Below are 14,739 nucleotides of genomic sequence, written 5' to 3' on the forward strand. Positions count from 1 at the left end.
GATCTGGATATTGGGGATGCTTATAAGAAGCCCGTGGGTCCTTGTACGAAGCCCAAGAGGAGGCTAGCCGAGGGTCCTTGCATTGTAAGCCCAAGAGGAGGCTATGGGAGGGACAATCCAGGGTCCTTGCATTGTAAGCCCAAGAGGAGGCTATGGGAGGGTCACTCGTTTGTACAAAGCCCAAAGGGAGGCATGGTATAGTTGGTTTGAGCTCTTAGAGCGATTTCACCAGGAAACCATACTCTATGTCCTAACCTATACTAGTGGAGATTCTTTGCACGAAGCCCAATAGGAGGCTATGGGGAACCTAGTGTTGTACTAAGTTGAATAAGCATATAACACAATCACAAGTATGAACAAGTACGAACAAACATGAACAAGTACATGAACAAACATGAACAGTTATATGAACAGTTATATATGACAAAGTGTGTGTATATAATGGAGTTTATGAAGGAAATATACCTGTAAGCATGATCCATTTGTATACACAGGGCTCGGGACTCACACTCGGGGAGAGGTCCACTTGAGTTTATTCAAAGCTATGTAAACAGGTATTTACAAAGGGGCTTGGGACTTATACCTACACGGAGGCCCATGTTTTATTTGCAAAACATGGTTGATTGTTTTATTTACAGACGCGCCGTTTGAAAAAAAACCGTTTGAAAGTTATTTTGAAAGAAGTTTTCTTTTTTTGTACAAAGAAAAAGAAAAGGGTATGAAAGGGGCTTGGGACTTACACCTACATGGAGGCCCATGGTATATTTGAAAAGTTTGAAGTTTCTTTGAAGTTTTGTTGTTTTGAAAATGATTTGAAAATTGTTTGAAAAGGTTTTATTTTGAAGAAGTTTTATTGTTTTGAAAAAAAAAAACTGTACAAAAAGAAAAGAAATGGGACTTACACTCTCTAATATTCGAGAGGCCCCACTTCGTTTTGAAAATCAATTGATCAATCAAAAAGATTTAATCAATGGTTTCTTTTGAAAATCAAAAAGAAATGATTTATCGTTTTGAAAAAGAATCGCGATCGCTCGTTTTAAAACGATTTGAATTTGACAAAAGTCAACTTAATTAAGTTAAAACAAGTTTTAATACTCAATTAAGACCTAAGTGATTAGGGTTTGATCACAAAAAGTATTTACAAGTGATTAAGTTTGAAAATTAGATGAAAAACAATATTTAAAGTATTTAAAAATACTTAAAAATGTATCATTTTAAACCTAATTAAAAACATATTAAATAAATCTTTTTTTGTGATTTTTTTTGATATTGTCAAAATATGTATATTAAATAAGAGGTGTGTAAAAAATGAATGAAAAATGAATTGATTTGATTGGTTAAATTAAATGATGAAGTTTGTTAAAAAAATGAAAGAAAAATAGTGTCAAAAAATTGGTTTTGGTCCTACCAGGGTTTGAACCCACGCACCCACGCTTGCTGACCAAAACATGGACCAACTGAGCCACGCTTGTGGCTTGTTAAACATACGCGTTTTGTAAAATATATTTTAAATCAAGAATTTGAATTTCCCAAACCAAATCTGGCGCCAAGAACACAACCCTAACTGATTTTTGAATTTCTTCAAATCTGTGTTGTTTTGATCGATCAAAGAGTCTATCTCACTCGGTTTTGGACGGGGAACATGATGATGACCTTTAATTTCATTTATTTTTGCTCTAAGATGATTAATTCTCTGATGAACACGAAGAACCCTAATATGACAAATCTTTGTGAAATCGTGTATGATCATGATATGATGCAATTGATTGAGGGTTATTATTCAGTGATGGTGCAGAAACAAGATGGTAACTCAGTTTTTCATTTATGATGCATGTATGATAGAGTTTGAAGTTCATGAGCACTTACCTCAAAAACGGCCAAGCTGGAGATTGAATTTTGCAAAGGAGGTGTTACAGATGTTGTTGCTCAATCTGGACAGCTTCAATGAACCTTATGGAAGGTGTCTGGATGCTTGGAGTGAATTGAAAACACCTGGAGCAGTTGGAGGTACCCGATCTGCAGTTAAGCCTAAGTGTGAATCGAGCTTGATGATTCTGATGTTTCAGGTTGATGATGAGTGTTTGGATAGCTCATATGTGATATATGTGAGGTGTGGGAAGTGTTAATTTGGACAGAAATGATCTGGAATGAAAATTGGCATGATAAGGCTCTTTATGTGTTCATATGGAGGTTGAAAAGTGAATCTGAGTTTTGGGGTGATTTGGGGTGTGTGAGTGGTTCAAACACACCCCATATGATGTTTATGAGTTGCTAGAACCATCACTTTGGCCATAACTTCAAGGGTTTGGAGGTTGAGTTTTGTACCTCTTAGAAACTTAAGAAACTTGCATTCTAAGAAAGAAAGAGAAAGCCTATAATTTGTGAGGATTTTGTGTGATTTTGAATGGAGTTTGGACCTCTATTTATAGGCCAAAGAGTCTGAACTCAGAGCTTTGCAACTTGCTTCAAAGTTTGATGATTTGGCTTAAAGGATAGAAAGGAATCTTTCACATTTAATGCATATGGTTAAAAGTAACTAAACCATGGTTATTTCTCTAAGCTTCTTATCTCTTTCCATTCTGATCTCAAACCAGAAATATCTTTCAATTATTGTCTCTATGTGTCATCAATTGGATCATTTGGTAGAATAGTGCATAACTTTGGTAAAAATGGCATGAAATTCTAAGTGAAAAGTTCACTAATGTCAAAATTCAAAACCATGGCTACACTCCATATTTTTTCATGCTCTTGGACATTTTGGAAAGCTCATGTTGCATACTTCAAAACCCTAGTTGAAAGTTTCTTCAAGACCTTTAAGGAAATGGGTGAAAAAGATCCATGAACTTTGAGAAAAATGAAGTTTTAAGTGAAGTTTTCAAAAAGTACCAACTTTGAAGCTCCATATCTCTTAAATGGTTGATCTTATGGAAAAAAATTATATGTGTCAAAGTTGTTTATTGGATCAAAATCTACAACTTTCATGTTGGAAGTTTTTTTCAGTTTGTAGGTGAAATTTTGAGTTATTCACTTCCAAAGTTTGGAGAAAACCATGAAAAACACTTAGAAATTTTTCTAAGTATGGAAAGTCAAACTTTTGACTTTTTGATTCTTGATTAATTTTCTTGATTTTTCTTGATCAAATGACTTCTTATATCATATATTGATGATTCAAAACTTCAAAAGTCATGGTTGACCAAAATTCTCCAAAAGTCAATGGTTATCTTGTACAGTTGACTTTTTCAGACGAATCGCGTTTCTGGAGATTTCAAATGAAACAGGATATCCTCACCAAATGAATGGTATGAATGGATCATATTGAAGCATTAGAGGATATTGAGCCATGGTTTGAGTTGTGGCATCATGTCCTGATTAAAAAGTCAGTTGTTCAGTGAATTAGGTCAAAAACCCTAATTGTCGATCTGATGAAATTGATGACTGTGGATCTTGAATTGAAATGTAATTTCCATTGGATTTTGTCATAGGGATTATTTGAGGATGATTGAAACCTTTGATTGACTTCCTGGGGATTTTTAGGGTTTCCCAAATGTGATCCCTGATTTCAGTCCCTGATAGTTCAAAACCCTAATTCTGATGACTTGAAATTTCTCTGTTGATCAATCCTTGTGTAGGAGATGTCTTGAGTCAATATATTAGGTCAAAATGATGCACTTGTGGTCTTGAGGTCATGTCCCAAGTCATTAGGTCAATCTCTGAGCAAAAGTCAGGAGTATGCTATCTTCAGTCAAAACCCTAATCTGGTTGATTCAGAGCCTCTGAGCTTGTTGAGATGGATTTTGAGGACCAAATGTTAATTGTTGATGAAGATGATTCATTTGAGATGAAGGGAGAACAAAACCCTAATTGATTTGTTACTTGTACTGATGAGTGATTTCTTGATTAAGTCCTGCTGAGTCACAAGTAGCAAACACAAGCTATGCATTTTGTTAGAGATGCAAATGATGCATATGCAATGATATGAGGTGGTATCTTAGGTCAAAAATTGGGGTTTGACATATACCTGCATAAATGTTTCTATAAAGTCATGAAATATAGAATTCATTGCTCTCTGATATGTTGCCCCAGCATTTTTTAGGCCGAAAGGCATTACTACCCATTCGTATGTACCTATTGCCACTGGGCAACGAAAAGCTGTTTTAGATACATCTTCTTCTGCAATGAAAATCTGGTTATATCCAGAGTATCCATCTAACATACTCAGATACTCGAAACCTGCGGCAGAATCTACCAGCATTTCTGCCACATGCATAGGATATTCATCCTTAGGTGTTGCTGCGTTTAGATCCCGAAAATCTATGCATACTCTTAAAGAACCATTCTTTTTAATAACTGGCACAATATTAGCAATCCATTCAACATACCTCGTGGTCTGTATGAATTTGCAGCGCAGGAGTCTTTCTACCTCTGCTTTGATCTTCGAATGGATCTCGGGTGCAAACCTTCTTGGAGTTTGCTTAATAGGCTTTTTCCCTTCTTTGATTGGCAACTTTAGTTCGACCAAGTCTCGTCCCAAACCAGGCATTTCGTCGTAATCCCACGCAAAACAATCTTTGTTTTCTTTCAGCAACGTAATGACTTTAGATTTTAGAGTTGGTTCCAGCTTTGCACTAACATATGTTATCATCTTCCGATCTCCTTCCCCGAGATTTACTTCTTCAAGTGGATCTTGGGCTAACATTTTAATATTTGAGGACATAGGGTCTTTTTCGAACCCCAGAGGCTCTTCGTCGTAGATTGCGTCCAGTTTTTGGGTAAGTTCTTCCTCTGTGGTGTTTACCATTCGAACTGGATCTTCAAAGGATCGAGAGGACGCATGTAACCTTGAATTTGATATCTCCTTATTTTCTGAAACCGAATTTACTGTCATGTTTGATAACTCGGCTTCGAGAGCCGTGTTTCTTTTGTTCTCGGCTATATAAGCCGAAATCTTCTCAAAGAAGGAGGACTCAGACATCATCAACATCGTCGTCCCAGCCTGTTGGCCGTATCGTTGGATAATTCTCTCTTGATGCGACATCCTCTGGACCGTCCATTATCTCTCTATTCCACTGGAAGCCATTTGGGTGTAAAGATAGATAATATAATGCGTTCTTGTTTGGAGTGTATATATCTTCCGCAGCATGACAAGGTCCTATATTTCCCAGGTTCCTGTCGAAGCTAGTTTTGTTGACTTGATTAACTTCAGCCATATAATAACTCTGGTCTCCTTCGATGTTCTCTACTATGCCATCTTGTCTCCAAATGGTAAGTCTTTGGTGCATAGTTGAAGGCACCGCAGCAACTCCGTGGATCCATTCCCTTCCTAACAAGAGGTTATAATTTGCTTTTGCTGGTATTACCATGAACATAGTTGGTCTGGTAACGGAACCCACAGTTAAATTTACTTGAACAACTCCCAGAGTCTGCCCAATTTTGCCTTCGTAGTTTGACAAAACCATGTGATGAGGCCTTATATCTGTGTCAAAATACCAATTCTCTTCAACATGTATTGGGGCATTAGATTCACTGCCGCCCCTCCATCTACCAGGACTTTGTTAATGCCAACGTTCTCAATCTTAGCCCTTATGTAGAGTGGTTTTAGATGATTTTGCATGCCTTCGTCAGGCCTTTCGAAGAAAGCATTCTGCTCCTCAACTGCTCCATTGTTTAGCACGTAGTAACACACAAGTCTGTGTTTTGTCATCTCTTCGACGTCAGTTTCTTCACACTCCTCAACTTCAGTTTCTTGATTGAATTCGTGAGGGAGGACTGACACCACGATGCATATCAAGTTGAGAGATGATACTCCATCTGAATCGAAATCATTTGTCATTCTATCTTCTTCCTTCCAAGAACTGGAACACATCTTTTCTTCTTCTTCTAAAATATTTTCAGCTTCGAAGAGTCTGCGTTCTACCGGAGGTTTGCTTGCCTTTGCCCCCTGGTGTTGGACTTGGTTGCTGCTAGACTCTCCAATCTCTCTTGGCTTGTATTCTCTTTGGGCCTTCTTCATTCTCTGGTGCCGTCTCCATTGGGATCTGGACATAGGATTTCTACCTTTGTAATTCTCAAGCCTATACATCTCTCGATTTGAGGTCTGGAATTGCTTCCTATAGGCCATCGCAGTTCTTCCTCCTTGGTCCCAATGATAACACGAAAATGTATCACATATTTGGCTTGATTTACATATATTATTTCCCTATTTTATCTTAATTATGTTGCTTTATGTCGGTATTATGCTGGTATTTTCATTGTTTCAGGTTTTATGTTCGTTTTGAGGACTATTTGTGAAAAGGAAAGAAATGGAGCTAAATTCATTGCTATTTATGCCTAAAAGATGAAAAAAGGGTGCTGAAGTAAGAAAGGGGTGCAAATAGGATGGACCAAGTTTGGAAGCCCAGCCCACGAAAGAGCTGAAGCTCCTACTATGAAGAAGCTGAGACACCCGTCTTAGGGCCCAATTGCATGGAGACGCCCGTCTCCAAAGTCCAAGGGCCACGTCATCAAAGGAGACGTCCGTCTCCCAAGTTCACCCACGTCCACTGCCACGTCTCCAAGCTCCAAGCCCACTAAGAGACGCCCGTCTCCAAAAGTACGTGGACCCCGCCACTTTCTCCATTAATTTAGTGGGCAATTCCAAGTCTTCCTATATTTTCTCAACTTCCCACGCATGATCTCCACTACTTCTCACATGATGCTGAAAGGAACTTCCATTTCCATTCACTATAAATAGAGGCTGAGCATTCATTTGAGAGTATCCAAGTTTTAGGCGCGGAAGCGCTGTTCATAGTTTTAGGCATAAATTATCACTTTGTAAAAGTGGTAGTTTCTCACATTGAGGAACTACCACACCATTAGTTTTAGGCCTACAATTTATGTACTCTTGGATCACAATCTTGCCGACATTATTTCAAAGCTTCATTCAAGTTTCAAGATTTGTTTTGTTCGTAATTTAATTCAAGTTCGTTTTGTCCGCTTTACTTCCAGGTTTATTTATTTGCAATTATTTTAGTTTCTTGTTCTTATAATATTGTTTTATCATTACAAATCTAAATATGCGCCTGTTCATGTTTAATAATTATAATTTCATGTTTAGTAATTATAATTTCATGTTTGTTCCTTTAAGTATGTCTGGCTAATTTATTTAGATGTCGGTACATAAAGTAATTTAACTGTAGGGATCCGAAATAAATTGGCTTAATTATGTTTTATTAAATATCACTTGTTTTTGGTTTGTATGTCTAATTTAATTAGTAAGTCTTAAAATCAATAGAGCGAAAGTTTGAGGTCTTAAGACGGTCAAAGGTTAAAATCAATAGAGCGAAAGTTTGAGATCTTTAACTGGATAGTAGACATAAGACATTAGTTTTAAGGATGGCGAAAGCGTATTAGAACTAATTAGAACTTATTTATTTTCAAAAAGTGTTTTTAAACCCGCGCGGGATGGCGAAAGCGTACGTTAGGGATATTAGCATGTTCCGAGTCAACAGAGCGAGAGTTTGAGATTAGGAGATTTAAGTAGATAACGACTTCATAAAACAAGCATTTTATTAACTATGTTGTTTTCAAAAAGCGTTTCTAAATCTGGTGGGATGGCGAAAGCGTACATTAAGAGTTAGGATCGTTGTCTGAATCAATAGAGCAAGAGTTTGAGAGGAGGACTTTTAAATAACATAGTTAGTAAAGATCTTTGATTTAATTAGAATCTGGCCAATGGAACTTCGGATCACCTAAGTTAGATGAAATACATACTGATATCCGTTTGTTATTATATTTTACCTAAATTTAAGATTTTAGTTTCCCCATTTATAAAAAACCTAAATATCATTAGCCTTAGCTTTACATAGTAACTTTAGATAACGGTAGGTCGATTTATAGTCCCTGTGGATTCGATATCTTTTAAAACTACACGACACGACTGTGCACTTGCAGTTATCCTGACTAATAGACACGTAAAGTCGCGATTACCCAACTTCTCCACTTATTGGTTCTTGCGCCAGCTTGCACCCATCTGTCCCTAGGTGTATCTGCAGGGACTTTGAATGTGACCCTTCGTGCCTTAGGGTGAGGACTGTCAGGCCTCTTATATGAAGTTCGATTGTCGAACGTATATATATTAGGATGGAGACCTTGGGTTTCTCGATTCATGATAAAATAACTCCTTTCGAGGGAACGCGCTAGGAGTTCATCATACACTGCTCCACACCTGGGACATAACACCACTTATGTATTTGCTTTGTGGCATCTGACCAAGAAACTCACCAAACTTTCCGCAGTTCTTGGGTATATCTTTAGCAGTAGGTTTCCGCCTCTCCAAGGCTGCTCCAATCTCTCTCTCTCAGGGTCCTCTCGAAGTTAGCTTGGATTCTTCGATTCAGCATTATAGAGCATCTTGGGCACATCAACATTTTTCCTCCATTCTTCTCGTGGCAATTCCAAAGGTAATCTTTCAAAGTTTCGCCCTTTGGTGAAATATCCACATTTCCCTGTTGCCTTGTCAACCATTCCTCCAGCTCTTCGATTTCAGACAAAGGTCGTCTAGCATTTACCATGTTGACAACTGCTGGAGGGGCTTCAGAAATTTGTATCTGCTGAAGTTTCATCCTGAGGTCTTCAGTGGCCTCACTAGTTTTTTCTTCTAGATTGTCGGTCATTTCTGGGTCGAGGGATCCTTCAACATCAGTATTGGAGACCGCGTCATCATTTAGGCTTTCAGTAGCCTGCTTTCCCTTTGACATCATTTCTGGTTCAGCAAATTCGACTTCAGACACTTCCACCATGTTGATGTCACATGGCTCACACAGGTTGGTGTCAGCAATGTTCAGGGGGTTGGTATCGACCTTCATATGACTTTTGGTCTTGTCAGCGAATTTCAAACGACCATCCTTGATAGCATTCTGAATTAGATCCCTGAAAGAAAACATTGTGAGGTTTTATGGCCTAAAAAACCATGATATTTACAAAAGCCTCGCTTCTTCCGTTGTTCTAACGGAGGAATTTTAGAGTTAGGAGGCACTATCATTTGGCCATCTTTTACTAGTAAATCGAATATTTCGTCACATTTGGTGACATTGAATGTATAGGTTTTCTTAGGAAATCTATCGCTTTTATCATTTTCTACTGGATTTTTTCCGTTGGCAGGGGTAAGTAATTTGCAAGCATAAGGCGGTGCTTCTTTTAGTTCAGCTAGATCTATTTCGACCTCCTCTATGCTATATGAGTCATCGAAGGTTTCGCTATCAGTGTCTTCGACTTCAACGTAGGATATTCTTTCTTTCTTATAACTCTTGTTCACTTTAGCCTTTTCTACTTTCAGCCGTTCGACCTGTCGAACCCTATCTGCCAATTGGGCCATGTCTCTTAAATATTGGGTATCTAATTTCTTTCTAATCGAATAGTCTAAACCACCAGCGGCTATTTCGACTAATTCGTGCTCTGGGACGACTGTGAAACATCTTGATTTCAACAAACGAAACCTGTTTAGGTAATCATCAATAGGCTCTGTGAATTTCCTTTTAATGCTAGCCAATTCCTTCAAACTTATCTTTGTTTGACCCATGTAAAATTGTTCGTGGAACAATCTTTCCAATTGTGTCCATGTATCTATGGAGTTTGGGGGTAAAGTAGTAAACCAAATGAAAGCATTCTTCGTTAATGAACTAGGAAAATACTTGATCCTTAGATCTTCGTTCCCTGCTAACGTTCCTGCCTCTGTTAAATATCTGGCTATATGGTCCACCGTCGATTCACTAGTATCCCCTGCAAATTTGGTAAACTTGGGTACCTTAATACCTCTTGGCAATTAACTTTGCATGATGTATTCAGGTATGGGAGATGTGTAATTTGGACGTCGAAATCCAGTATTAAATCCGTTATTAGCCATTATTCTTTCTATCATGGCAGTAAGATTATTTTCTGTTGCCAAATAATTTCTCCTGACTCTGTGGACAACTTCGTCAGGATGTTCGTCTCTCCCTACCATAACTAGTCTGGGCTGTTGTCGGGGAATAGCTTGTTGGCCAGTCTCAGTCGTTTCGATTTGAGTTCCCAATTCGACCGCTGGATTCTGTGCGACTGGATTTGGCCTTGGTGGGGGTACTATGTTTCGGATTGGTTCGACAATTGGATCCTCTTCTTGGTAGGTTGACTGGTTATTCCTTCGTCTATTTTGTGGGACTCCTAAAAAATCTGCCATTCGTCCCAATTGCGATGATAACCTTTGGTATGTTTCTGCACTATCCTGGATAGACCTAGTAATGCTTGCTGCTATTGGATTAAAGATTGTTCCTAACTCTCTAGCAAGGAGTCCTACCATATCCTGGTTACTTGCATCCATTTCTTGTCGAAATGCTGCTTGAGTACTAGTGGTCATAGGGGGAATCTGAGCCGACAAACCAGTATTATGTGCACTTCGACCTACTGAACCCATGTTTGGTGAAAACGCCGTTGGGTTGGTTGCAGTGTATGTAGGCCCTGTTCGTCGTAGTCCTGCCATGTATGAATATGGCATCCCGTATGGCATATTTTGTCTCCAACCATCTACAACGAATGATGGTCCTGGGGTAGATAAATAATTTGCAGCGTTCGTCGATACGGGTGGTATCTCGCTTGTGCTTGCAAACGGAGGAGTGGTAGTCGATACTGAAATTGGGATAGTCCTAGTTGATGTGGAAGTATTTTCAATCATGGCTTGCGAACTACCCGCTGGTTCAGATCTTGCCGAAACCGGTATGGCCTGCGCTCCTTGAGTGGAAGTCGAAACATTCGTTGCGTTTGGCGCTACTGTTCCTGATCCTTGTGGGGGATCTTCTTCGCCCCCTGCACTGGCCGCTACGACCATTTTCTTGTTGTACCTTCGTTTAGGAACTGGATTTGCACTGTTGGTTAATTTACCGTTCCTAAGGTTCATACAAGGTCTTGACAATTTCTAGACAAAACAAAACAATCAATTAATAACACTTAGTTTGACACAGTCCCACTGGGCGTGCCAATTTGTTTACGGTGATTTCCGGTAAACAACCGCTAGTCCTCCAAACTATAATAAATATGATTTGGTTACTCGCAGGATCGACTAGATTGATCCTAGGACATGGTCAAACGAAAGGTTTATTGATGTGATTTGGTTCATACCTGTTTGTTTTGATTTCGAGAAATTTATGTTCAAATGACTAATCATTCAAGATAACGCTGGTTATATGAGTTAGCGTAACTTCGACGCATAAATCGTAATAAGAAAACATGTAAATTGCGAGAATGTAAATTGCAAGAAAATTAACATGCAAGAATGTAAGTCGCAAGAATATAAATTGCAGGAAAGTAATGTGCATGAAACTAAATGACTTCGAAAGTAAAAGTTTAAACAAGGAAAGTAAAGAAAACGAAAAGATATTTGATAAAAGTAAATACACATGTATTCAAATTGGTGGTGTCATACGTACATTTCTCAGCGAACTCTTTCTCTTAACACTTGATACTTGAGCGATATGTGAGTGATTTGTACAAAATGAACACACGAAATCCTATCATTAAGACTCCTATTTATACTAAATTTGACCCTAACGGTCATACAATAATCTAATGCCACGTTATCCACGAGAACTCTGGGGATGCCATCTGTCTATGTGCAGTTTATAGAAACCGTTTCGCAATTCAAACCTTCCCGCTCAAGTCCTTTTCGACATGTGGCCATATAGTTATATTCGAAAATGTTACGGAAATACATTAAGCTTCAGTACTTTATGTAATTTTCCGCGAAATGTCTAAGTCTTGGCAAATATATCTTCCGTGTTAGCTTCGATACTTCTCTCCCTCGTTTCAACTTAGACATTTTCTTGAAGCATGGCCATCAGTAGCCATTTTTTAAATCTTCGAAGATGGTCATCAGTAACCATCATTCTTCGAACTTAAAACCTTCGAAGATCAACTTCTTAAACGAAATCTCCAGCTAACAGATTGGTTGTAGATGAGGTGGGATCGAGATTATTGGAGGAAATGGAAGTTGGCTTGTTTGGCAAGTAACTGAAGTAATCCCACTAATGAGTGGCAGATGGATTTTGAGACTGATAAGGCAAGATGTGTTCATGATAGGTGACATGTCTAGAAATAAAAACCTTATGAGTATGCAGATCTAATAGAACTGACCCTTTGAAGCCAACAACATAGCCTAAAAAGGCAGATTTTCTGGCTCTACCATTAAATTTTGTCCTATGGTTTTGTAAAGTGGTAGGATAACATAAGCATCCAAACACTTTAACTTGGTTCATGTCAGGTAAAATATTATGAAGTATCTGGTATGGTGATTTATGATTGAGGATTGGAGTATTGATTCTATTAATGAGAAAAGTAGCATATGAGATAGCATATGACCAGAAAGATTTTAGAAGTTTGGATTGGTAAAGGAGGGCTCTGCATACATTACGGAGGTGCTGATGTTTTCTTTCCATCCTCCCATTTTGTTGAGGTGTCTCAACAAAAGACCTTTGGTGAAGAATTCCTTTAGAGGCATAAAAGTGAGGGATTAGAAACTTAAGTCCATTATCAGTTCTAATAGTTTTAAGACAGGTGTGGAACTATTTCTCTATCATGGCAACAAAGTGTTGGAAATGGTTGGACACTTCTAATTTGGACTTAAGTAAAATAATCCAGACAAATCTATTGAAATCATCAAGGATAGTCAGAAAATATCTATGACCATGAATAAAATTTGTGGAGATAGGGCCCCATATGTCAAAATGTATTAGTTCAAGAACATGCTCAGCTTTAGGAAGACTAGAATTAAAAGGTAATTTCTTTTGTTTAGCAAAGTGACAAATGTCATAAACATCTTTATTATTACAAGTAATTTGAGGGTACAATTGAGACATTTTGGACAATCTCTCATGGGAAAGGTGTCCTAATCTAAAATGCCAAATGGCTTGATTAGGGATCACTTTACAATTATTAACATTACCTTGAGGAAGACTAAGGTTATGATGATTATAAGGGATGAGGCTGGACTGAGATGGAAGTATATCACCAGCTGATGAATCTGAAGTATTCACAAGTCTATATAGGCCTCCAACAGCACTAGCCAAACCAATCATCCTCTTCGATTTCACATCCTGCAAAACACATTTATCAACAGAAAACTAGAATTTGCAATTCATGGTTGAGAATAGCTTTGAGACAGATAAAAGATTAAGTGAAAAAGCTGGAGTGTATAAGACATCAGTCAAATACAAATGAGGAGAGAACGTAATTGTTCCATAATATTATGCTATAATTGTTGAACCATTAGGAAGATGTACATTTATTCGCTTAATCTTATGATAAAAGCTAAACCAATGTAAAGATGAACAAACATGATCATTCACACCTGAATCTATGAGCCAAAATTAGATTTGGTGGTAAGAGAACAAGAAAGGGCTGAGATATAGGTAATACCTGAAGGCTCATTTGGTGAAAGACCAAAATGAGGAGAAGTAGAGATTTGGTTAGAACTAAGGTTAGGGGTGTGAGGCATCAAGTTTGATTGCTGCAATAGGCTAATCAGCTGAGTGTATTGTTCTTAAGTAATACCAGTAGTTTAGTTACTTAATGTACCTTCTGCACCAGTGGAAACCTGATGTGACTCACCATTATCAACATTAGTGGCATTGGTTGAGACTTGCATCTTGCCAAAGGATGGAGGAAAATCATGTTTCTTATAGCATACATCAATAGTGTGACCTATTTTATGGAAATAAGTGCATAACCTACCATCTTTCTTGGGAAAATTGGAAGAATTAGAAGGCCTACTGCGATCTTGATAATTTCTTGAATCTGATGCATTAGCAAGAGAAATAATCTCTTCAGAAGGAACATCATCAACATGTTTAGGGAGTAATGCAACAATATTACTCTCTTCTTGAATAACCATAGAGAAATTCTGTTGATATTGGGAAGAGGATCCATTAACAAGATTTGAGTTTTCACAATTGAAAATTTCTCATTCAAACCTATTACAAACTGGATAATTTGATCTTCAAGGCGAAATTCACGAGCATTATGTTGATATTGGGAAGAGGATCCATCAACAAGATTTGAGTTTTAACAACTGAAAGTTTCTCATTCAAACCTGTTACAAACTAGATAATTTGATCTTCAAGGCGAAATTCATTTGTGATGCGATGCGCAGCGGGAACAACACGTGGTGGCATGGTGAAGAAGAAAATATCGAAATGCGAGGATTAGGAAGAGGAAGAAGAAGGTGAATAATGATGAAAAGCGACTGATACCATATTAGCAATCTATGAAGCTCATGTTTGAAAGCTTGAGAAAGAGATAGAAAACAGAAAAGAGAAAGGAGAATGAATGTAGAACTTTCATTATTGATTGAAATACAAGGTAGCTAACTATATGTAGTAGTCTAAATGTAACTAACTCTAACTAACTTCTTCAATTTCAGTTACATCAGTTATTACTAGATTCGACATTCCCAAATATCAAGGCAGTTTAAGAAACCTAGGGTTTCTGCAACTATGAGAACAAAGGTAGATAAAGAGATAGAGGAATTTCCATCTCCACGAGGGCAATTAGAAACCAAATCAAATCCAAATAAAAATATTTTAAAGAAAACCTCCATTGAATGGCCTGAACGAGAAGCATATCATAGAGTTGTATTGCTATAATAAGATCCCACAGCGATGTCGTTGCAATTCAACGGTAGCGTTTGATTTGAACGTGAATGAAAGCAAGGAGAGAATAAGTAAGAAAATAGGAGAA

At 37.8% G+C, this 14,739-nt stretch overlaps 1 protein-coding gene across 1 annotated transcript; it reads right to left on the reverse strand.

The window, feature by feature from the left end:
* Positions 1–12,566: 12,566 nt before the first annotated feature.
* On the reverse strand, positions 12,567–13,894 carry LOC131659361 (uncharacterized). The gene is made up of 3 exons (XM_058928566.1): positions 13,579–13,894; positions 13,284–13,357; positions 12,567–13,097 (listed from the first exon to the last, which is right to left on the reverse strand). The coding sequence occupies exons 1-3, from the start codon at positions 13,892–13,894 to the stop codon at positions 12,567–12,569; spliced, it is 921 nt and encodes a 306-aa protein (XP_058784549.1).
* Positions 13,895–14,739: the final 845 nt, after the last annotated feature.

The sequence above is a fragment of the Vicia villosa genome, linkage group LG3 (assembly GCF_029867415.1).
Source record: "Vicia villosa cultivar HV-30 ecotype Madison, WI linkage group LG3, Vvil1.0, whole genome shotgun sequence".
Taxonomy (NCBI): Eukaryota; Viridiplantae; Streptophyta; class Magnoliopsida; order Fabales; family Fabaceae; genus Vicia; species Vicia villosa.

What these genes read in the sequence shown, in the direction of transcription:
- LOC131659361 (XM_058928566.1), bottom strand. Translation starts at nt 13,894, where the DNA reads ATGGTTATTCAAGAAGAGAGTAATATTGTTGCATTACTCCCTAAACAT. An exon ending in GGTTTCCACTGGTGCAGAAG is followed by an intron (nt 13,358 to 13,578) that starts GTACATTAAGTA and finishes TTTGGCTCATAG; the next exon opens with ATTCAGGTGTGAATGATCAT. An exon ending in ATAAGATTAAGCGAATAAAT is followed by an intron (nt 13,098 to 13,283) that starts GTACATCTTCCT and finishes TGTGTTTTGCAG; the next exon opens with GATGTGAAATCGAAGAGGAT.